This window comes from Misgurnus anguillicaudatus, chromosome 23, assembly GCF_027580225.2.
Source record: "Misgurnus anguillicaudatus chromosome 23, ASM2758022v2, whole genome shotgun sequence".
NCBI classification, from domain to species: domain Eukaryota; kingdom Metazoa; phylum Chordata; class Actinopteri; order Cypriniformes; family Cobitidae; genus Misgurnus; species Misgurnus anguillicaudatus.
In genome coordinates, this window is record NC_073359.2 from 24,931,732 (window position 1) to 24,953,798 (window position 22,067).

The 22,067-nt window shown below is 36.9% G+C and overlaps 3 protein-coding genes across 7 annotated transcripts in view; 1 reads left to right on the forward strand and 2 right to left on the reverse strand.

The window, feature by feature from the left end:
- Nucleotides 1–42: 42 nt before the first annotated feature.
- Nucleotides 43–3,098, reverse strand: npb (neuropeptide B). Its single transcript, XM_055216909.2, has 2 exons — nt 2,277–3,098; nt 43–1,451 (listed from the first exon to the last, which is right to left on the reverse strand). Exons 1-2 carry the CDS (start codon nt 2,544–2,546, stop codon nt 1,323–1,325), a joined length of 399 nt encoding a protein of 132 aa, XP_055072884.1. The 5' UTR covers nt 2,547–3,098; the 3' UTR covers nt 43–1,322.
- A 143-nt stretch (nt 3,099–3,241) lies between these two features.
- Nucleotides 3,242–22,067, reverse strand: part of sgsh (N-sulfoglucosamine sulfohydrolase (sulfamidase)) — a 43,205-nt gene continuing 24,379 nt past the window's right edge. For 3 of the 5 annotated variants that reach the window (XM_073862278.1, XM_073862279.1, XM_073862276.1), the window contains exons 3-9: nt 11,943–12,031; nt 9,347–9,507; nt 9,176–9,281; nt 8,744–9,060; nt 7,830–7,911; nt 4,490–4,693; nt 3,242–3,934 (exon numbers count right to left, since the gene is read on the reverse strand). In XM_073862278.1, coding sequence (XP_073718379.1) covers nt 3,375–3,934; nt 4,490–4,693; nt 7,830–7,911; nt 8,744–9,060; nt 9,176–9,269 — 1,257 coding nt within the window. In that variant the 5' untranslated portion in view covers nt 9,270–9,281; nt 9,347–9,507; nt 11,943–12,031 and the 3' untranslated portion in view covers nt 3,242–3,374. Of the gene's footprint in view, nt 3,935–4,489; nt 4,694–7,829; nt 7,912–8,743; nt 9,061–9,175; nt 9,282–9,346; nt 9,508–10,402; nt 10,574–11,942; nt 12,032–22,067 lie in introns of those variants that run through there. The other 2 variants (XM_055216906.2, XM_073862277.1) reach the window with 2 other exon arrangements.
- slc26a11 (solute carrier family 26 member 11) lies at nt 10,696–21,788 on the forward strand. The gene is made up of 16 exons (XM_055216904.2): nt 10,696–10,826; nt 11,547–12,039; nt 12,108–12,300; nt 13,503–13,588; nt 14,344–14,423; nt 14,508–14,647; nt 15,203–15,381; nt 15,900–15,972; nt 16,055–16,105; nt 16,188–16,248; nt 16,491–16,546; nt 16,628–16,768; nt 16,879–17,006; nt 17,165–17,264; nt 18,056–18,189; nt 20,139–21,788. The coding sequence occupies exons 2-16, from the start codon at nt 11,839–11,841 to the stop codon at nt 20,244–20,246; spliced, it is 1,731 nt and encodes a 576-aa protein (XP_055072879.2). The 5' UTR covers nt 10,696–10,826; nt 11,547–11,838; the 3' UTR covers nt 20,247–21,788.

Here is a 22,067-nt window from a genome sequence, read left to right on the forward strand (position 1 = left end):
ATATTATTATCACATGAACACAACACAAACGCACACAAGATGAACAGTATATCTGTCAAGTTTAATAAAATAAAGAAAACATCTTTTAAATTTTATGCTTATAACAGTAAACCCTTTTATGAATATTTAAGATATCTGGAAGTAGGTACAGAGATGGGTGGGCATAAGGGGATATAACAAAAAGTATCCTTTTTACTTTTTTAATAGCAGCGAACTTCATGTAGTGTGAACCAGGAGTGCTTAGTGGTGCCAATGGAGATCTATTTTTTTCTGCAGAATCTAGAGCAAACCCTGAATTGAACACACCTGAACGTAAAAATCAGTCAAAAACCCGTTCACACTGAATGTTGTGTGACTTCGAATTGATTCCACTTCACTTGCTCTTTTCGCTAGTAAGTTAACAGAATTGATCGGTGACTATTAATATCGAACTTTCTTTTAAAAAAAACGTATTTTTAAGTAAATAATATACAAGCATACGTCATATAGGCTACTGTCCGTATTTCGATGCCCGATTTTACGTCAGTGTAAAGGGCTGTTAACATTATAACGATAACTATAACCATATTTAGCGTCCACACAACCGAACGATAATGCTGCTAATTCGCTCGCGAGCTAATATTCCATATTTCTTTTAATAAAAACGCTTGAAATTGTTCACGTCATTAAATGTAACTATAAATATATTGTTCTTGTTGCATTTACACAGCGGCTGCAGATGTCCTCAACACGCTGCGTTTGCGTAACTCTAAACAGTAAACTTAGTAGTTTGCGTAATTTAATATCTTACCTTTTGGCGTAGTCAATATAGTAGAATAAAAGCATTACGTAGTCAATTTTACGGCAACTGCATCAGCGCTGGATACCTGAGGTAATTTTATGTAAAGGACCTCAGCAACGCTTTTCCACAGTGTCAACGATCGTTTCAAACGCGCGTGCACTTGACGTTCAAATAGATCTGATTGGCTGTCATTGGTTTATCGTTCATCAAATTCGTATTAATTTTAAACGATATTTTATAGTAATCGTTATAATGTGAACGGCTCATTAGATTTTAGACGTACACTTATTTGTTTTAAATAATTGTATATATTTCATAACCTAACTTTTCTGTGAAAATAATTGACAGAAAATAATAGTCAGGTGCCACAGGGTTGGGTTATAAATTTAGCAGAAAGGCAGATCTTTAGGAGCAACATTAAGCACGTCTAGTGTAAATCAAGTAAACATTCAATGTCAACAGTGCGCCTCACTGCTTTGGCTGTTAAAACTCCAGTAATGGAAGAGATTTTGGGTTGGGGAGGGACGGGCGCGCGCTCTCTTCACGAGGTGAAGCAGTCCAGCGAGTCCAGAGAGAGCAACACGTCTGCTTTACACCGAAATGTGCTCGAACCGTCCCGAACCAACTCACAGCTCTGCAAGTTCGGAGAAATGTCCTTTACGCAAATAGCCTGGTGGGAAAATAAATTACATTTATGTTACAAACTGAACATTACACTTTCGTATTTGGTTTGAGAAACGTTTTAGGAAGAAATGTTTGCTAAAAAGTTCAAATCAAAACAAAAACCTTGTTTACATAAATTAAAAAAGACAAATTAAATATAAAAATGTATGCGAAAAAAAGAAAATTACAACAAATATTAAATTCTGTGCATTTTCATGCGTAAAGTTCTCAATATTAAAGTGATGTATTTAATTCACTCTCAAAAATGAAGGTGTTAAATGCATTTTTGGTTCTCTAAAGACCCTCTCAGTCATTTTTTACTATTTCATAACTATTCTTAACTATGTACATTTTGTGTAACAGAAAAGTGATGTGGATGTTGAGGGTTACTTACGTAACCAAACAGTCCTTTGGTTAACCTTTATTTTTAAGAGTGCCCCATTTTTAATTGTTTTCTAAAAAAAATTATTAATCAGTATAATAAAAGGTTATTGCATAGGAACTGTTTTCCCTTCATATTTAAATAAAAAAAGATGCGCAATAAAATGAACAAACGTTATAACGTCATGCGTAATGCACAATGCAGACCTGCATTCAAATAGTAAAACTTACATTTTCATAAATAAATGTACACTTAAAATGGTGCTAAATAGCACTAAAAGTGGTAGACTGGCTCGTGATCATATAGGAGAACCACATTTAGTGCATTTTTTTAAGTGTAGGTCAGTTACAGATTAAGCGTAATTGTGTATTTCTTGGGCACTTATTAAGACTAAGCATATGCTTATTAAAGTTATTTTTAAAGTATACCACCCCAAAAACCTGCATTTACCATGTTTTTAAGGACTGAAGTTTGCCTGCTGCTTGAGTCTGGCATCACGCTGTTGGAGACGCCGGTGGTCTCGCCGCTGTCCATCGTTGGATCTGTCTCAGATCTGCGCACATACGGCGATCTCCGTATCCCCGAGAGCAAACCAGAAGCTCTCCCGACGGAATAATAGCTCGGACCGGTAGACTGCTTGTACCAGGCGTCTGTTGGTTGACAGCAGATGAGTACGGAAACAGCCACGAACACCAGCACAGATCTGACGGACCTCTCCATTACGCACACCACTATGCGCACTTGACCCAAAAGTGTGTGTGTTGTGATCTACGTCGTCTCGAAGCTTTTTGACTGAGTGGTCTCCACCTCTGGAGTTTATATAGACCCCAGCAGTCGTGATCTCGTTCGTCATTACACCACAAGATGATTCATATTTCCGGCCAATAGGATCGATCTGCGCTCCTTTGCGCGTTTGGAGACCCTTTAACGTCAAGCAGATGTGATGGGTGACGAGTTAATATCGTTTCTCTGTCACAAGGGCTGTCTATATTGATCAAGGGATGTCTATATCTTTTTGGCGTCACACCACAAAAAAAGAGAGAGAGAAAATCCCGTGCGTAAAGACGCACTGATGCGCTCATCAGATAATAACGGTACCTAAAGGAGCTGATGCTTTTACTTCAATCTAGGTGAAAACGTTATTAATCAATAAAGATACTTTTACTAGTTGATTTCCAAATTAAACTTATATACATTTGAGGTAAAGCATGACGAATTTGGTCGTGGATGTTCCTCCTGTCTCTGTAAAGTATCCGGACATTAATTCAATGAATCATTAAAATTGACTTATTTGTAATTATGTTTTTGGAAAAACAGGACACTTTATTGCCAAAATGACTTAATAATTTAAAAGACCTGAGGAGAGTAATAACATGACCAAAGATGTTTAAAATGTGTTTAAAAAAATCAATTAATTTTGTTTTTAACCATTTATTAAAACGTTAAACGATTTGGAGTATTAAAAACAGCCCCTAAAAAATAATTTTTAACTATATATACAATATACGTAACAGACAAAAGCTTTATCAGTCTTATGAGTTTAGGTTCTCATAGCTCATTGTACAGCGGTCTGCACTGCGGTTCTAGTTTCGTCTCCAGAACCGCGTCTGGCTCGCACACCCATGGATCCTCCGTGAGCCACTGCCACTTAAGCATCTGAGCCCTCAGGCTCTCCAAAACCTGCGCATAAGCCGGTTCACCCGCTAAATTCCGCCTTTCAGTGGGATCCGAGCTGATGTCAAAGAGTTCCCACCTGTCTCTGTAGTAGTATTCATTTAGTGTCTTAAACCAGCCTGTGGCTTGACCCGTCTGGGTCCGGTTTAACAGATCCTGGAAGGTAGGGGACACGTAGAAGTCCTGGTCTATGGGGAAGGGCATACGGTAATGCATGTTGTGCAGGAGCCTGTAAGGGCCCTGATGTATGGAGCGCATCGGGTAGTACATGGTGACCTCGTGGAGAGACTGACTGGCGTAGACTGTGACCCAGGCGGGCTCGGAGATCATGGCTGGGAGGAGAGAGCGACCCGTCAGCTCTACAGGACGACTACCAGAGAGGCTGTAGGATGGATACGGGATGGAGAACCAGTCCAGAATGGTAGGTGTGATGTCTGGGAATAAATATTGGGTTACTTAAAAATGTCAATCATTATTCATCAATATTTAAATTACTCAGTAATTACTCTCAATTGGTAAAACACTTTTAGCAGCGCAAACGCTTGTGGGTTCGATTTTCCATGGAATGCTTTCCTTAACACTGTATATAAATTATCCTGATCTGTACAGCATATTTTGCTTATGTCAAATTTACTTTATGTCAAGGTTAATACCTGGTCTGTAACAGGAGACAAAGGGTAAAAAATGCAGAAAATAATTTATCAAAGACTAGCAACCCCACCTAGTGGTTAAAAACAGTTATAGCACAATTCATGGCTACATTTATATTAGGCACTTGCAGATAGACATGCAGTCCATTCAAGCTATACATTTTCTTTTCTTATCATTATGTGCGTTCCCATGGATTTGAACCCTTAACCATTGTGCTGCTAACACAATGCTCAACCATTTGAGCTACAGGAATACCAAATGATTTTTTTACATTAATAATTTTTTAATTCACACTGAAAACCATAAATTTCTTTAAATCATGATATTGATATTCTTACCCAGGAGACTGACGTAGGCCTGGCTGATCTGTCCCCATCGCTCTCTGTGTTCAGGTGAGGAGATCAGCATGGGTTCCCTCACACCTGAGCCGTACAGGTTAGTGCGACCATTTGGAAACGGAATTCCATTATCCGAGCTATAGACGACCAGAGTGTCGTTTTCGAATCCGGCATCCCGGAGTTCTTGCAGAACCAGACCGATACCTTACAAACCCAAACAAATACAGGTAAACACCAAAAACATACACATTGCACAAAAATGATTTTCAAGAAAACATTTTCTTAGTATTTTTGTCTTGTTTTTACTAAAAATATCTAAAAATTCTTAAACTTAGATACTTTTTCTTAGTGATGCACCGATGCATCGGCCGCCGATATTTATCGGCCGATTTTTGATGAATTTGAAACCATCGGCATATCGGCAATAGCACGAGAAAGGCCGATACCGATTGTTTATTAATTAACCGCATAAAGGCAATGACTTGCATGTCTGTTGTTCAATTAAAATGATTTAATGTTTGGGTGTGCACTAGGACTGTTCCGAATACCATTTGAGCTTCGAAGCTCTAGTAGAAATCAAATCAAATATTCAAAGCTTCGGAAGGAGGAGCTGAACATATTTTTCTCTTTAATAAAGGCAGGAATCTGTGTGTGTATGTAGCGGCGTGCCTGTCACGCGTGCTGCGAGAACAGCATTAGTGAAACAAAACACCAGCAATACTTTTAATAAGGTAGCCTAACATTTTTCTAACAAACAAACACTCCCGTATCAGAAATTAGAAGCATAGTAATTATTTATTACGTAAAGGGTAACTTAGGCCATTTAAATAAAACAACGTAAATAAATGAACGAATTAATGAAGTTCAACAAACTGTAATAAAACGGTAGCATACTTTCAAAATCAAGTTTATTTACTAACACTTACACCATCCAATATGTTTTTTCATCAGTAAACCAATAAAGAAGATATTTTGCAGAAACCCCAGTGCTCCGTCATGCAAGTCAACCGATCCGCCACTTTAAGCATATATATCTAATACAAAAGTAATCCCCCATAACTCCGTGTGACATATTGATGTCTTGTGAAGCAAATCAATCCGTTTTTGCAAGAAACTGAACGTTATTTACAACACTATTAGCGTGAATGCCAAAGCAGGAAGCCCGCTTTCCGTTTGAGGCGATCTCTTCTTCTACTGGCTGCGTTTGATGGCTGTTGGCTATGGATGTTGATCTCTCTGCGCCACCTATAGAGCTGGAGCGTGAAGCGCACTTCCTGCTTGGCAAAAGCTCTGCATTAACGCTGTAAAATATATATATATTCGAATCTCAAATCTGAAAATCAAAACGGAACGAATATTCGAACATTCTGGTCCAGCCCTAGTGTGCACTATACTTAAGCACAGACAGAAAACCTTTGTTGAGCTGGCTCAAATGTCTTGGACAATAAAAGAAACAGACTGCACAAGAAGTCCAACTTTTTTTGAAGTAGCAATATTTATACTCTGTTTAAAGAAATAGCACTGGCATTATTTATGTTTATTAAAGAAATCCATTATATGTAAAAATAAATTTTTAATGTTGTTAATAAAAGAAATGCTGAATAGCAAAAAACACCTTTGAAGGTTGTCATGTTGTCTTATTATATTTGTTTTAGCTTAATTTGTGCCTCTTATTATGTTGGTCAGTTGAATGTTAATTAGATACTATCCATGTTCAGTAAAAATAATTTGATGCAGAAATAAACTAGCTAATAGAACAACTGTATAGTGTTGTAAAGTGTTTAATATCGGTATCGGCATCGGTATCGGCCAGAAGTTGTCTGTTTAAATCGGTATCGGTATCGGCCCAAAAAAATCCTATCGGTGCATCCCTACTTTTTCTTGATGAGTAAAACGACCCAAGAAAATACACTGCAAAAAATTATTTTTAAGAAAAAAGAAAAAAAAATTTTTTTGTCTTGTTTGTATTAAAAATATCTAAAAATTCTTAAATTAAGAAAAATCTTGATGAGCAAAACGACCCAAGAAAATAAGTGTAGTTTTTACACCAAAAATATGATTTATGCATAAAACAAGCAAAAAAATCTGCCAATGGGGTAAGCAAAAAATCTTGAACATTTTTCTTTAAACACTAAATTCAAGAAAAATTTACTTACCCCATTGGCATTTTTTTGCTTGTTTTATGCACAAAATCGCTTAAATTTGATATTTTGGTCTAAAAACTAGACTTATTTTCTTGGGTTGTATTGCTCACCAAGAAAAAGCATCTTAATTTAAGAATTTTTATATATTTACTGAAAACAAGACAAAAAGAAAATGTTTTCTTGAAAATCATTTTTTGCAGTGCACTGAATACACTGCAAAAAATAACTTTCTCACCCCCCAGTCACATTAGCTACAAGAGACAGAGCGACAGGCTACCATTCATTTTCAATGGGAGTGGCCGTTTGCCAGCGACAAGCGACGAGCTCGCCACTGAGCGAGCAAGGCGGGGCCAAAATAGACAGGCAGGGTATTTTACGCAAATGCTGAGCGATGCGACAAAGCGACTGCCAATCGGAGTGAAGAAGCAGCGTGACGTAGGTCTGTGGTCGAGTCTGAGAAAATAATTCAAGATGGCGGAAAATGCGTATTTATGTATATATCTGATAAGTTTGGCATTTTATCTCATATATTTTGTTACTTTTATAGAGAAATAAATACTTTTAGATCCAAAAACTTAACAATACCTCAAAAGTGACTTTTGATACCGCTTTTAGAAACTAGCCAAAGAACGCCCATCAAGCGAGTGCGTGTCGCTCGGTGTCGCTCATTTTTGTAGCTAATGTGACTGTAGGGTCACTTTGTATTTTTGTCTTGTTTTCAGTAAAAGTATATAACGATTCTTAAATTAAGATGCTTTTTCTTGATGAGCAAAACGACCCAAGAAAATGAGTCTTGTTTTTAGACCAAAATATAAAATTTAAGCAAATTTGTGCTTAACACAAGCAAAAAAAAAAAATCTGCCAATGGAATAAGAAACATTTTCTTATTTCTTAAACTTATTTCAAGAAAAATTTTCTCATTCTATTGGCAGATTTTTTTTGCTTGTTTTAAGCACAAATTCGCTTCGTCTAAAACTAGACTTATTTTCTTAGGTCACTTTGCTCATCAAGAAAATACATCTTAATTTAAGGACTTTAAGATATTTTTACTGAAAAAAAGACAAAAATACTAAGTAAGAAAGTCATTTTTTGCACTGTACTACTCATTTGGATAATCATAAATGTATATAATAAACAACCAAGACAGAAAAATGCATGAATGAATTTAAGGTGAATATAAAGGTGAAATATGAAACCTTGGTCCAATCTGCTAACTGTAGTGTACTGGGCTGCGATGTCCGCCCTGGCAGCAGGTGTGTCGGGAATAAAATATGGTACCTGGAAAACAATTAGCATTTTAAAGATCACATAACACACGCCATTTCTGCATTTCTGATGTTAATCTTGAGTACCTATAGAGTAGTATGACATCCTTTATATCTCCGAAGAGTCTTTAGTTTAATCAGATTTATTAAAGAAAGATTAGCTTTACCGAATCTTTCCGATAACGTACGAAAATATGAAGAAGGAGGAGTTACTACCGAGGAAAGAGCGAGTACGAGTCATGCAACACTATACAACACTATTTAACTGATGATTCACTACATGTTTGTGTTATTTATGTTATATGCACGCGCCTATTTCCAACATAAGACAGAAGTCTTACTTACCGCATACAACTTATGACCCGGTTGGGATTTTTTAATGAAATCCAGCGCATCAAACATACACAAAGACTCTACCCCGGATAATAAACTATATACGTTGTTTTTAAAAGGCTGGATTTCTTCTCCTTACATCCAAAAACACACTTCTTCATTCGTGCCATTGTTGAGTTTTGAAATTAAACAAAGCTGTGTCGCGTGATATGATGTTTGCAAGTTCTAGCGTCTCCCGCTGATTGAAGGGTGGGCGGGGTTTTCCGGGGGAAGTGCCCATAAAAACGTCAGCTGGACCCGTAATCGAAAAAAACTTTCCGAAACTTGTACGAAACCTGACGAACCTCTGTAACGCGCCCAACTGCTTTTTTGACACTACGTTTAGCATGAGGAAACAACTCTATAACTATGTTAATAAGTCAGAATACTTGAAATACCATTGAACCACCCCTTTAAAGATTACTGTAATATCTCTATTTTAAAACAAAATAGATGTGAGCACTTTGTCTCACCTTGATCTGGTCTGGAGAGTAATACTTCGGCTCCCAATCCGGAATTCTCCCCATTCCGCTCTCCCCGTTCCCAAACTTTTCGCAGAACGCTCCATACTGTGGCTGGGAATGTCCGCAGCGGTGTGGGTCATGGAAAGCCATATAAAGGAAGAACGGACGTTCATCCTGCTCCCTTTGGCTCTGGAAGAACTTGCGAACGAGAAGTTTGATCTTGGTGATATTCCGACCAACCTGCAGCACGGAATTGGTCTCCTCCGTGTAGGCAAAGTCAAATGGGTATACGGGACCCGGACCGACATGTTTCTTCCCGATGATACCTTTCCAAAAAAAGGTAAAATACATTTAGAATTGTTTATCAGAATGAACATAATACTTTGTATTTTGTGCTTATCTCTTTTTTGCTAAAAAAATAAAAATCGCTCTTCATTGTACCCGTGCGTATGTTGGCTTTTTTCAGGAGGAGAGGAAGACTGCGCACTCCGTCAAATGAGTTAAAGTGATGGACTCCCTGATGAAGCCCATACATCCCATTTTGGTGCTGTGGATCAATGAAAGATTAAAACATGTTTGTCCTCTCCAAGACAGCTTTAATCGGCCGTTTACCTGTGGTAGGCCGGTCAGGATGGTGGATCGACTCGGTGAGCAGCTACTGACGGATGTGAAGGCGTTCTTGAAGATTAAACTGCGCTGAGACAGAGCTCGGAGATGAGGAGTCTGGACCACGGTGTTGTTGTAAACATCAGTCTCGAACCCGCCATCATCAGCTGTGACACAACATGATTCAGTAAACACTTTACAATAAGGTCCCACTCATTTATATTAGTTAATGAATTAGTTAATATAAGCTAACAAGGACCAGTACATGTTTACAGCATATAGCATATATACCAATACAATTATTTATGTTAGTTCATTGTGCATTAACCATTTAACTGTCACGGTCCCACAGGTGGGACATTTGGTATTGCATTTGCAAAAATAATGTTACAGTATTAGTACGAGTAATTTTCTAAAATGTCACTGGCCAACAAGTGAGCTTACATATTTATTATTAGATATCCTATAAACCTAAAAAAAAAATCTTGACAAACTGTTGGAAAGCTCTGTAGTTTTCATATTTCAAGGCCAATTTATGATAGAAATTTTGTATGGACAGCCATTTTGTGAAATGTCACTCACCCCATAATTATTACATATTCATAATTGTAATATCCTATTATAAATCTTCAGAAACTATATATTATTGGAAAGCTCTAAGAATGTAGTTTTCGTATTTAAAAAAAACATTTTCATTAATAATGATGCATTGACAGTAATTTATTAATTTGTGATTTGGGAGTATGCAGCAAACCGTTGACACCTAGTGGCCTTTGTTGGTAAAACAACTAAAAGTGCGACAAAAACCTAATTTTTTAAAGCATTTTGGTATTAAAACTTTTTAATGTTTATGGGTTTTAAATATAAAATATATACTGTACATACTGAAATTAGTTTATTAGTTCAATGTAAACTTGTATCCATAATTCAAATCACATCTTTTTATGTATCGATTTAAACAATATAGAGCATTTCAAATTAGCTATACAGAAAATAATAATAATACAGAAAAGCATACATTTGTAATATTATATTAATATGTGTGTGTTTTTCAATACATACCAATGATCAAAAGCACATTTCTTTTGCTTTCTCCTACACCACAACAAACCAAGACAGACAACAGACCCCACGCAAATAAACTAAACATTTTGTCGTCATTTGCCTCTAAAAACGTTTATGTACGCAAACGTAACTAACACACTACGCAAAACTTTACATATTTGTATATAATATTGGTTTTGTATAAACTTTGCACAAAGCAAAATAAACTTCCGCCATGTGAATCGAGCACATGACCGGGATCAGCTGACACGACGCGCCAGCCAATCTCGTCGCTGCATTACGGGTGACGTCTTAAATGGGCGTCGCTCGTTCTGTGTTTACGGCGGTACACGTCACTGTGGTTGAGATTTTATCAAATGTTTCATTATGTGTATATTGTAAACATGAGATTGTGTGAACGGGATATTTCATGTCTAATAAGGTTTGATCTTTAACTTCATTTATATTTTTGGCGCTTAACATTATTGAATACTTTCGTTTGCAAACCGGGTACAGTTTCTAAACCATAAACCAAATATTTATTATCATTATTATATTTTTTCATCTTAATATCAGTACCCGCGTTTTTGTTTTACTATTTGATGCATACTGTTTTATCAAATAGCCTATGTTTAAATATGCTATGTTTTATGTTCAATTTTATGCTGTGTGTGTACTATATCACATCATGGGATCCTTTAAAAGTGTCATATGATCCATTTGAAAACGCCTGATCAGCTTTGAACATTTTTAGTATCACTCTTCATATGCAAAATAATTTTACAAATTTTTAGAAATATAATACACTTATGCATTTGCATTTCATGTATTATGTATCAATTTAAAAAATAAGGAATTAAGGAATTAAAACGTTCATATGCATTGCATGTCATGATAATAATTTCGAAATGCAAACAACGATCTTAAAGATCATCTCCTTTAAGCCCAATTCAATTTCTTAATTTTTTGTGTGAGTTTGGAAGGGGTTAAATTGTTTTCATGAGACTCAATGGTAGACTTGTTTTAAAACAAACACTGTTACCAAGTCATCAGTGTCCAAATCTTGTGATCATGTGTTTTATAGCTTACGGTCAAGATGTTTATAGCTTTGTGATATAATCCTGTAGTTTGTTGTTATACTAATCATATTGTCTATTCACAGTTATGGAGAAGGAAGATTTTTGGATCACCTCATGGCCTGGAAAAACTTTTCATAACATGAGATCATTAACTGCTCCACCCTTTCTATGATCTCTCTCTCTCTCTCGTCTACCTGCGTCATCTTGCTCGTCCACACCCTTTAATGCACCTTTTTAGCATCCCGGATTAAACAATAACCCTTGATCAACTCTTTTCATTGTATCAGACGTATCCTGGCTTAAACCGATGTTAACCATGTACAACGGAATATTTTTGGAAAATTTCAGGACCTAATTCCTTAAAGACAGGGTTATATGATGGAGGCTCTGACAGGTGGAAGCTCACCTGGCCTTTGCTCATATGGCACGCTGCTCACCTGTTTCCCCATACTCACCTGGCTGCCCAGGTACAAGCTCACCTGGCTGAAGATGGACCTGATCGCAGGTCTTACCGTGGGGCTTACAGCGGTTCCTCAAGGCCTGGCTTATGCAGCGGTGGCTGGCCTACCTGTGCAGGTAATAACATGTTCGGCAAAGATTAAAAATCCACAAAACATTATCTTGACATTGTTCTTGTTCTACAGTACGGGTTGTATTCTGGTTTCATGGGCGGATTCATCTATTGTATTTTTGGCACGTCGAAAGACATCACACTGGGCCCAACGGCCATCATGTCCCTGCTGGTTTCGTCATATATCGGTGGAGACCCTGTTTTCGCCGTTGTGCTCACCCTCTTGTGCGGGGTTATTCAAGCGGGAATGGCCCTGCTGAGATTAGGTAAGATCAGCCTTAGTCGTCTGTCAAAAATTACGTTGATATTTCATCTAGATCAGTGATCTCCAACGTGGTCTCACACATTCTATTAATAGTCTCAATTGTTATATTTATTTATTGCATATTTTTATATTAGCTTGGCTTGTTTTATGTATGTTAACATTTAAAAAAATCCTAAAACATATCAACAAATAAAATAAAATAAATTCAACAAGTAAAAAGTTTTGAGTAGCCTAGACTTTATCAAAAATTAGCCCTCCAGATTGTTTTATCCATTGTGGTAGCCCTTGCTCAAAAAAAGGTTGGAGACCCCTGATCTAGATGAATCCCAATGTGATTTGTAGTTGTACGTATATAAATTTAAGTTTCATCTTTATAATCATTTTTTTAAATCTTTGATACATAAAAGTTGTTTACGTAAAATGTTAATCTATATTATTTGTATACTTGCTATTCTACTATATTAAGAATCCATGTTGAGGTAAAAAAAAAACATCTTTCTTTAAATCAGTACAGCTCTGAAAACAGGAAGTTGATGTGTTTTGTCACATAGCTATCATGTTGTATTACTTCCTGTTCTTCTTCCTGTATGGGGAAGAAATCTGCGAAGCCGCACACCAAAATATAGCAGCAATATTTTTTAATGTCATTACTGAGGTTGTGCAGGTGACGGATGCTAATTTCGTGTTCATTCACAAAATACTTTTTTTAAGTCTCAGGGTACAAGAGCTTAGAAGAGATTCATTCAATTCAATTTCAATTCAATTTTATTTATATTTATATTTAAATGTTTCAAAGCTGCTTTACATTAATAGATGCAGGAAACAGAAAAACCATAAAACATAAGCAGCAGAATACATTTAAGATTAACCAGACTAACGAGCATAGTAATAATGTAACGTATATAAGAGGGTGCTAAGTTAAGCCAATGTCAGCAGACTCCCCAGGGGTTAAAAAAAACTAGGAGAAAAACCCTGTGGGAAAAGTCCTAGGAGGGGAAAAACCCTTGGGAGAGAGCTAGACATAGCTGATACTATAGGGGGGATATTATATATATATACACGGATAAGTAGATTAGACGGGGGATTACATTTAATTATAATTAATTTATCAACTTACAAACCCCCTACAATTTCCCTGTGAACCACTAGTTTGGAAACCCTGATGTAAGAAATTTCCTGATTCATATTCTGTCTTTTATAAAGGGTTTCTTTTGGACTTCATTTCTTATCCGGTCATAAAAGGATTCACGTGTGCTGCCGCGGTCACCATTGGCTTTGGTCAGGTGAAGGTAAGAGTTTCATGCGAGGTTTCAGAATTTAGTTGCAAATCATCCTTAAAGGGACACTCCACTTTTTTATATAATGCCCATTTTCCAGCTCCCCCAGAGTTAAACATTAGATTTTTACCATTTTGGAATCCATTCAGTCGATCTCCAGGTCTGGCGGTACCACTTTTAGCATAGCTTAGCACAATTCATTGAATCTGATTAGACCATTAGCATCGCGCAAAAAAATAGAGTTTCTTTTGCTATTACTATACTCTCATTCTGGCAATGATATTACGCAGCAGTCGAAAATAGTCCCCTTAGTAACTTTCAATAGCAGGGGACTATTTTTCGGGCACTGCGCAATATCACTATGCCTCCTGCAGCCATGTTACGGCAGCAAAGTCCTTGATTTACGCCAGAATGAGAGTATAGTTCCTAGCCATATCGGCTTAGAAAATCACAACTTTTTCGTCGGTCTTAGTACACGATGTAACTACAGAAGAGTCAAGTTTTAAATAGGAAAAATATCAAAACTCTTTGGTTATTTTTTTTAGGCACGATACCAATGGTCTAATCAGATTCAATGCTAAGCTAAAGCCATGCTAAAAGTGGCACCGCCAGACCCGGAGATCAGCCGAACGGACCCCAAATCGGCAAAAACCAAACACTCAACTCTAGAGAAGCTGGAAAACAAGCATATTTTTTTTTAAAGTGGAGTGTCCCTTTAGTATTATGCCACATGTATTACATTTGACTCCATGTCATGTTTCCTCCAGAACATTCTGGGTCTGAAGGACATCCCGCAGAGTTTCTTTCCGCAGGTGTATTACACATTTCAGAGGATCCCAGAGGCCAGGTGAGCTTACGTGTGCTTTATTTGTTTAACTAGCAAATACTTTATTGTGAATGTATCCAAATATGGTCTTTATTCATTCCTTAGGATAGGGGATGTAGTTCTGGGTCTGTGCTGTCTGCTCTTTCTGATCATGTTGACGGTGATGAAGAATTCTCTAAGTTCTGAAGAAGAAACCTCTCGCCTCGTCCGAGCAGCCAGAGGACTGGTGTGGAGTTTAGCCACCAGTGAGAGTCTAACCATTTCATCTGAATACACACGCTCCGACATGTGGTGCTTTCGCACTTTCGACGACCCGAGTTCAATTCCCGGCTCGTGGTCATTTGCCGATCCTATGCCCCTCTCTCCTCCCTGTACTTTCCTTTCCTCTCCTCATTCATTGTTAATAAAGGCAAAACGCCCACCCCCCAAAAAAAAATTACTTTAAATAATGTAAACAAACAAAAAATAAATATCACCGCCATCATGCACAGTTGTACACACACGCATATCCTAACTACTATAGTAGTGCATTACTATACTATACTACTATACTATATTAGTCGCATCGACCTAAAACTTAAAATAAGTTTTAAAATAAAAATCGCAAATTTATTGCAAAACATTGCAATATGCATATCACTGTGCATATGGCTGTTCGCGGTATATTGAGCAGGCCTCGAGTCATATTACTGATGCACATCATCAAAGTTTTATGTCACCGTATTTTAATATAACGATGTATTGTTACACCCCTATAATCTACAGTATCATAGACCAACAGATGTTTATTTTCTCCATAGTTCGTAACGCTCTCGTGGTCATAGCGGCGACAGCTGTCGCGTACTCCGTGGAGGTCACCGGAAACCATTTCTTCAGCCTCACTGGAAAAACAGCCACAGGCCTTCCTCCGTTTAAAGCTCCGCCCCTCTCCGAGACGATAGCCAATGATACGGTTATTACATTCAGTGAAATTGCAAAGGTGAGTGCTAATATAATATAGTGTGACGTACAAAACACAAACAGTAGTAAAGAATCGTGTAAAATAGTGTGGTGGAGTATACGACTGTAAGCATGGTATACTTATTATTATACCACGGGCCTGTTGAATGCTTTATTCTGATTAGCTGAGAAATGTTAGGTGTTGATTATTTTTTGGGAAACCACACTGACACCTAACCTTTTAAATGTCTTAAAAATATGCACCAGAGCAATGCTTGTGGTAACCGTGGTATAAGCAGAATAATTAACTCATTATCATATTGGGTGTGCATTATTTCGAATAATTCATCGGCCCGTCGTCAATTTTTCTGTAGGTGTTACAGAATAGTTTCGAAAATGTAAATGTGTAGTATATTATTGACAGACAAGTATGCATGTACTTTATGATAGTTAGTCTACAGAATTTCATGAATTTAGTCAATGTGTACATTTGATGCTGAATTTCTTTGAATTGCCCGTCTTTGGTGATCATTTCTGACCAATCGGATGTTTTTTCAGGATTTGGGAGGCGGCCTGGCTGTCATTCCATTAATGGGCGTCCTTGAAAGCATTGCTATTGCCAAAGCATTCGGTGAGATTATAATACGCCGCTTGCATACTTTTTTTAAGATCCTCTGTGGAAATTTACACTGTTTGGATACTTTTCTGTACAGGAAGCAAGAATAACTACCGAATTAATGCCAACCAAGAGCTCTTTGCCATCGGTAAGAGAGTTTAAACTGATGTATTAAGTATTATCCATTCATCCCACAACAGAAATCGGTCACAAATCTAATGTTTCTACAGGTCTCACCAACATCGTGGGCTCATTTGTGTCAGCATACCCCGTCACCGGCAGTTTCGGGAGGTATGCGATTCTCTTCCACACATTTCAGTGATGCTTTCGGCACTCGGGGAGTAAATTTTTGTGCTTTAGTTTTATCCTAGCTTAATATACAGATCAAAGTAAGTCATTTTTAAGTATTGGTTCAACGAATAGTGTGAGTTTGGGGGTGGGGCTATTAATCTTTCTATGACCAAATATGGTGTGAAGATATTAAAAAAATGTATGGCATGCACTCATGCAATTTGTATTATTTTGTTTTGCAGAACTGCAGTAAATTCTCAAAGCGGTGTATGCACACCTGCAGGCGGTGTAGTCACAAGTATGCATACTCAAGCATGCTTACTTTTTGATGTTCTTGTGACATTTAAAGTGCATACTATTTTTTTCTCTCGCTCTGCAGGTGTCATCGTGCTGTTGTCGTTGGCGTTTCTTATGCCGCTGTTCTATTACATTCCTAAAGCTTCACTCGCTGCGGTTATAATATGTGCTGTGAGCCCCATGATGGACTACAGAGTCCCCGTTCAGCTCTGGAGAGTCAAGAGTTGGTGCTTCTAATCATATATATGGCGCTTATTTGTTATTTCTCTAAACATTGTGACTCATTTTCTCGTCCACTCTCTCCTTCTGTTTTTCTGTCTCGCTCTATCACAGAACTGGACCTGCTGCCCTTCCTGGTGACGTTTTTGATGAGTTTCTGGGAGGTGCAGTATGGGATTGTGGGAGGTGTCGTTGTGTCGGTTTTTATGTTGCTGTACATCATGGCTAGACCGAAAGTAAAGGTAACCTACGACATTCCCAAATTATAATGTTAGTCAAGGTTTCATTCATGCTGATGCTCATCGTGGCAGATGAATAAAAATGTATTTTGAAAGTATATCCATCCTGGACACAGTAACTATTCCTAATGTAAAATCAATGAGAAACATTTTGTATCGAGGTGTCGGATCACAGCATTGTGATCCTGGAGTTGGACAGCGGATTGAATTTTCCCATGACGGAGCATCTGAGCAGGCTTGTCTACACGCATGCACTTCAGGGTGAGACGCATACGAATTCAATGAATGTTATCCCAGACCTAGTCTCGCGTAGCCAGACCTTCAATACTGAAGGTCTGGTGTTTTTCGCTGCTTTTTCTGGACAAAGCCCGCCCATGAGCTGTTTGACCGACATGTCAAACAACCAATCACAGTTTGTTTCATCTAGCGTCACGTTTCGGACTCCCCACAATCACGAGCCGGCTGGCAACAAGTCAGTTATTGAAATAACCAGCCGCAACCGAATAGCATCTAAATAAACAACATTACTCACCATAGAACAACGTTGTGCACTTCATCAACAGCCACACCAATGAGACGCTCCCGTTAAACGTCTGTTTGAAGCATATCTCTCCACTTTTTAACACATACAAGCAATTCAGGAGAACCAAACTTTTTGACTCCACTAACTGCCTCAAGCAAAACTCTTGGACGTCTTTTAGAGAGTCGATGCCGCGAACTTTGCATATTTTTGAGAATCCAATGTTTAGCTGATCATGTTAACTGGTCATTATTATCCACGTGAACACGACTGATTCTCTTCCTCAATGGAACGTCATAGCTTTGTTTTCCAGGGACCGAAACTAATCGCGACACTCGCGTCTCGTGGAAATCCGGTTTATTTCAACCAATCAAAGACGACTTAAACATTCTCACAGGGTTTCCAGAAAAGTGTACGAAAAACATCAGACGTTCAGCCAACAGTTTGTGGGCGTGACGTCTGAGGCTGAGACTATCCCAGACCTGATCTCCTTAAATGACTGCTTACGCTGTTTCACATTTTATTGTTTCAGCATCTCCTGCACGGTGTCTGGTTCTAGACTGTTCTCATGTCAGCTGTATAGACTACACTGTTGTTCATGAACTTGCAGAATTACTCCAGCAGTTCGAACTCAAAGGCCTTTCGCTGGTCTTTGCCGGACTTAAGGTAGTTAACAAGTTTCATTAGATCTTCATTTCTTCTCTTTTTATCACCGCTCAAATATGGGTAGGTCATTTAATTTTTTGTTAGAGATCACATTCATAACGATGATTAAAACATACACAGAGTATTTACTCTTTTTGAATTAGTGGATGCTTTTGTGCCTTATAAGTTGGGTAAGGTTGCCACCTAGTGGATAATAGCGAAAATATGGATTGCCATAAAAACTCGTCATTGGCAGGAAAGCGTTTTCTCTTAATTGACAAGATAACTCATTAATGGCGGGGAAAGAGTTAATGTGTATATGCACAGTAATATTCGTTGAAAGTGCCTTAAAATGCGCAGAGATGTTTAATGTTTAATTTCCACTGAAACAGGAAGTTAGGGTGGAATGTATTGAGTGGCTCCTCCCCCTTTTAAAATAACCAATAGCATTTAGTTTACTCAGGTGCAGAATGATGTCATAAAAATCATTAAAGGGCACATAGTATGCCCATTTTTACAAGATGTAATATAAGTCTCAGGTGTGCCTCGAATGTGTCTGTAAAGATCATTTAAAAAAAGTGCTGTTTTCATTGTCTGTACCTTTAAATGCAAATGAGCTACTGCTTTAGATTAAAAATATATTTGATTCCTGTAAATACAGTCTGGCACAATAGTACCTTTAGCTGTATTAGCGTTACAATGTGTTAACAAACACATTCAGAAAAGCTTTTGGGTAAAAATTTTTCATTGTAAGGTGGTTGTGTTCACACACTGCAAACACACATTTGGGTGGTTCTCACGAAATCCAGATTTAGAAGGTGTCCAGCATCATTTAAGAAGCCCTTTTTTTGCACATATAAGATTAAGGTCTGAACTTACTATAACCATTATTTTGAGAGGATTTAAAAAATATTTCCTATAGAATTATTAACATTTATTAGATTATCATTATCAAAAATTATCATTACCGCAACATGATATTACATTAAATATATGCATTTACAAAATCATGTTTCAGTAATGAGAACTAAAAAGTTGTCTAGGTACTATGACAAACAAAATTTCAACTTTTATCTGGAGAGAAAAAATAAAAACTGCTTACCTGGTACCCATCTTGGTTGTCACAGTCAATTATGTCCCTTCCAACAATTTTTTTTTGAAAATGTTAGTTCCTTGAGGGCTTAAACAATGATTGAAAAATGTTGCGGAGGATGAGAAAATTTTTTGGACACATTTATATTCCTTATTATTATCTCTACATTTACCAATGATCACCAAATACCACGTGTCTTTACTGTAAATGTTTATAATATAACATGCACTGAAGCGTTTTATTTATTTATTTATTTTTTTATTTTTTTTTAATTATAAATATTTCCATGTCAAAGAACCCAAATCCAGTCATGGACACGTTGCGGTAATGAACATTTTCCCCTTAAATGTGGAAAAAAACAATAAAAATTGGTTTGTATGATGTCATTTGAAATCATGTGCAGAATAGTACATGAAGAGATGTTTGTAACTGTATGCTTCTTATTTTGATACTCTTACTTTGCATTTACTTTGTTTATCAAAATGTTTTATGACACCTCATAATTTTGCGAGAATCACTAAACACCTTATAAAAGTGAATTTTGCATAATATGGGCCCTTTAATACATATTGAGAGACTTTTAAATGCTTTTATTTTCTAAATACAAATTTTTTGAGCACACTTGTTTGTAAATATTCTTAAAGCAAGCATTTTCATACTAAAAGACAAAAAACTTTTTATGAAAACTGAGATAATGAATATAAGGTACCCATAATATTTTACGATGAGGTCATATGTTTGTATATTTTGTGTATTAAGAAGTTATAATTATTGGATAATTTTTTCATGATTTCCAATTGTCTGAAATTGTCAGTGTCAAGGTAGAGTATCAATGTTGACAGTATTTAACAATATTCTCTCTCTCTCTCTCTCTCAGCCTTCAGTTTTAAAGGTGCTCCTGATGGCCGATCTTCCTGCTTTTAGACACACAGACAGTGTAGACGAGGCACTACAACTTTTGACTGGACGGTCACATTGCGACTAACAATTCTAACACTTACTGTCAGCCAACCAACACTTGAAACCCTCAAACCCTCTGCTCAGTGATTGGCTGATGGACTTACTGCGCACACCTTTGACCATTCACCACTCAGGAAGAGAGACATTAATACTAATGTAATGTTGGTTACGTCGTCATCATGTAAATATAAGTATATTTTTGCACTTCTAAGAGAGCTTTGGAAATCATGAGAGCTATTTCTTATATTGATAATTTATGTAAAAAAATCCTGAATTGTATTTTTATACACATTCTTAACACTAGAACAAAGAATCAAAACTTTAACTAACAACACATGAAAAAACGATAGTATACTTTATTATTTAGTAATCTGTAGTAAATTATTACTACACTTTGTTAATGTGTACTATAGTATCTTGTACTACTGTATAGTGAACTGTATAATAAACTGTAGTAAATACTGTAGTATACTTCACTATTTACTATGGTAGTGTTAAAAAGACTATAGTAATTGTATTAGTATACTACAGTATTTTTTCATCCAGGATAGCAAACACTATGGCTGTGTCCGAAATAGCCCCCATACCTTCGTTCACTTTTCCCTACATTAGTTCACTAATATTGTCCACTCGAATGAGTGAATGAAAATGATTGAGCGGCTGGAGTTCATTTGGCACGCGCCTCACAGCGAATATGGGTAGCGGCTAGTCGTACACTCATTATTGCGGTGAATTATGGTATTGAATAAGTGCACTCGATAATGTCCACTATAATTCCAGACAGCACTACAAAATGGGTATTGGGAGCTATATCAGACACAGCCTATAAATCAGGTTATACAATCTGGATGGATTATGAGAGAGGGACCACCTGAAGCATTCTGCACTATACAAACTTTACTGTAATGTCTATTAACCATTTAATGCTTTGTCAATTGCACATGCAGCATAAGTTTACATTTTAATTTCCTGATGATTTGTACCAGGAGTCTGATTTATGATTTTAGACTGACCAAGATCAAATAGACTTTATACACTATGTGTGCCTCATTGTCTAGATGTGAGTGTATCTGAAATGTCTTGTTTTATATAACAGTATATAAATATAGGCTATTATGTTTCAATGCTTTCGTTTTTATTTACATTTATGCAAATTATGAGACTCTTTATTCCAACGTGACAGTGCATTATAAGGTATACATTATATTATTTTATACCACAGGGGCTGTTGAATGCTTTATTCTGATTGGTTGAGAAATGTTTCACGGCGTTAATTATTTTTATGTAAAACGCACACCTAACCTGTCAAATGTTTTAGAGCAATTTATGTTGTACTGTGGTATAATTATTTAAAAATAATGCATCGTGCCGCATTACCACCTTGGGTGTGCATTATTTTCGAATAATTCATCGGCCCGTCGTCAATTATTTCTTACATATGTGTTCTCTGGGATTGAACCCACAACCTTTTGCACTGCTTAGTGCAATGATCTACCTTAAAAAATCTCAGCTATTAAAAAACATCTCATTCTAAATAAATGGTGTAATAAAGTGATTTAAGAATAAACTGCTGATTTATTTTTTTTAAACAGCAGGTGGCGTATTGATGCTTTTGTATGTGCATATAAGTGCTACCAAATAATTTTGTTATTTTCATTATTTTGTTGATTTTTTTGTTTGCTTAAAATAAATAAATGTCACACTATACAATGTTGTGTTGTTTTCAAACCTGTGGTTGGGTAAAAATGGACGAACCGAACAGTTGGTTTAAATGTCCATATTTGACCAGCATATAGGAGCGGTTTCCCGGACGGCTTAAGCCAGGACTAGACCTTAGTTTAATTAT

Coding starts and splice junctions, on each gene's coding strand:
- slc26a11 (XM_055216904.2), top strand. CDS start 11,839: ATGATGGAGGCTCTGACAGGTGGAAGCTCACCTGGCCTTTGCTCATAT. Junction 12,040..12,107: donor TGGCTGGCCTACCTGTGCAG/GTAATAACATGT, acceptor CTTGTTCTACAG/TACGGGTTGTATTCTGGTTT. Junction 17,007..17,164: donor TGGCTAGACCGAAAGTAAAG/GTAACCTACGAC, acceptor TTTTGTATCGAG/GTGTCGGATCACAGCATTGT.
- npb (XM_055216909.2), bottom strand. CDS start 2,546: ATGGAGAGGTCCGTCAGATCTGTGCTGGTGTTCGTGGCTGTTTCCGTA. Junction 1,452..2,276: donor CTTCAGTCCTTAAAAACATG/GTAAATGCAGGT, acceptor TTTTCCCACCAG/GCTATTTGCGTAAAGGACAT.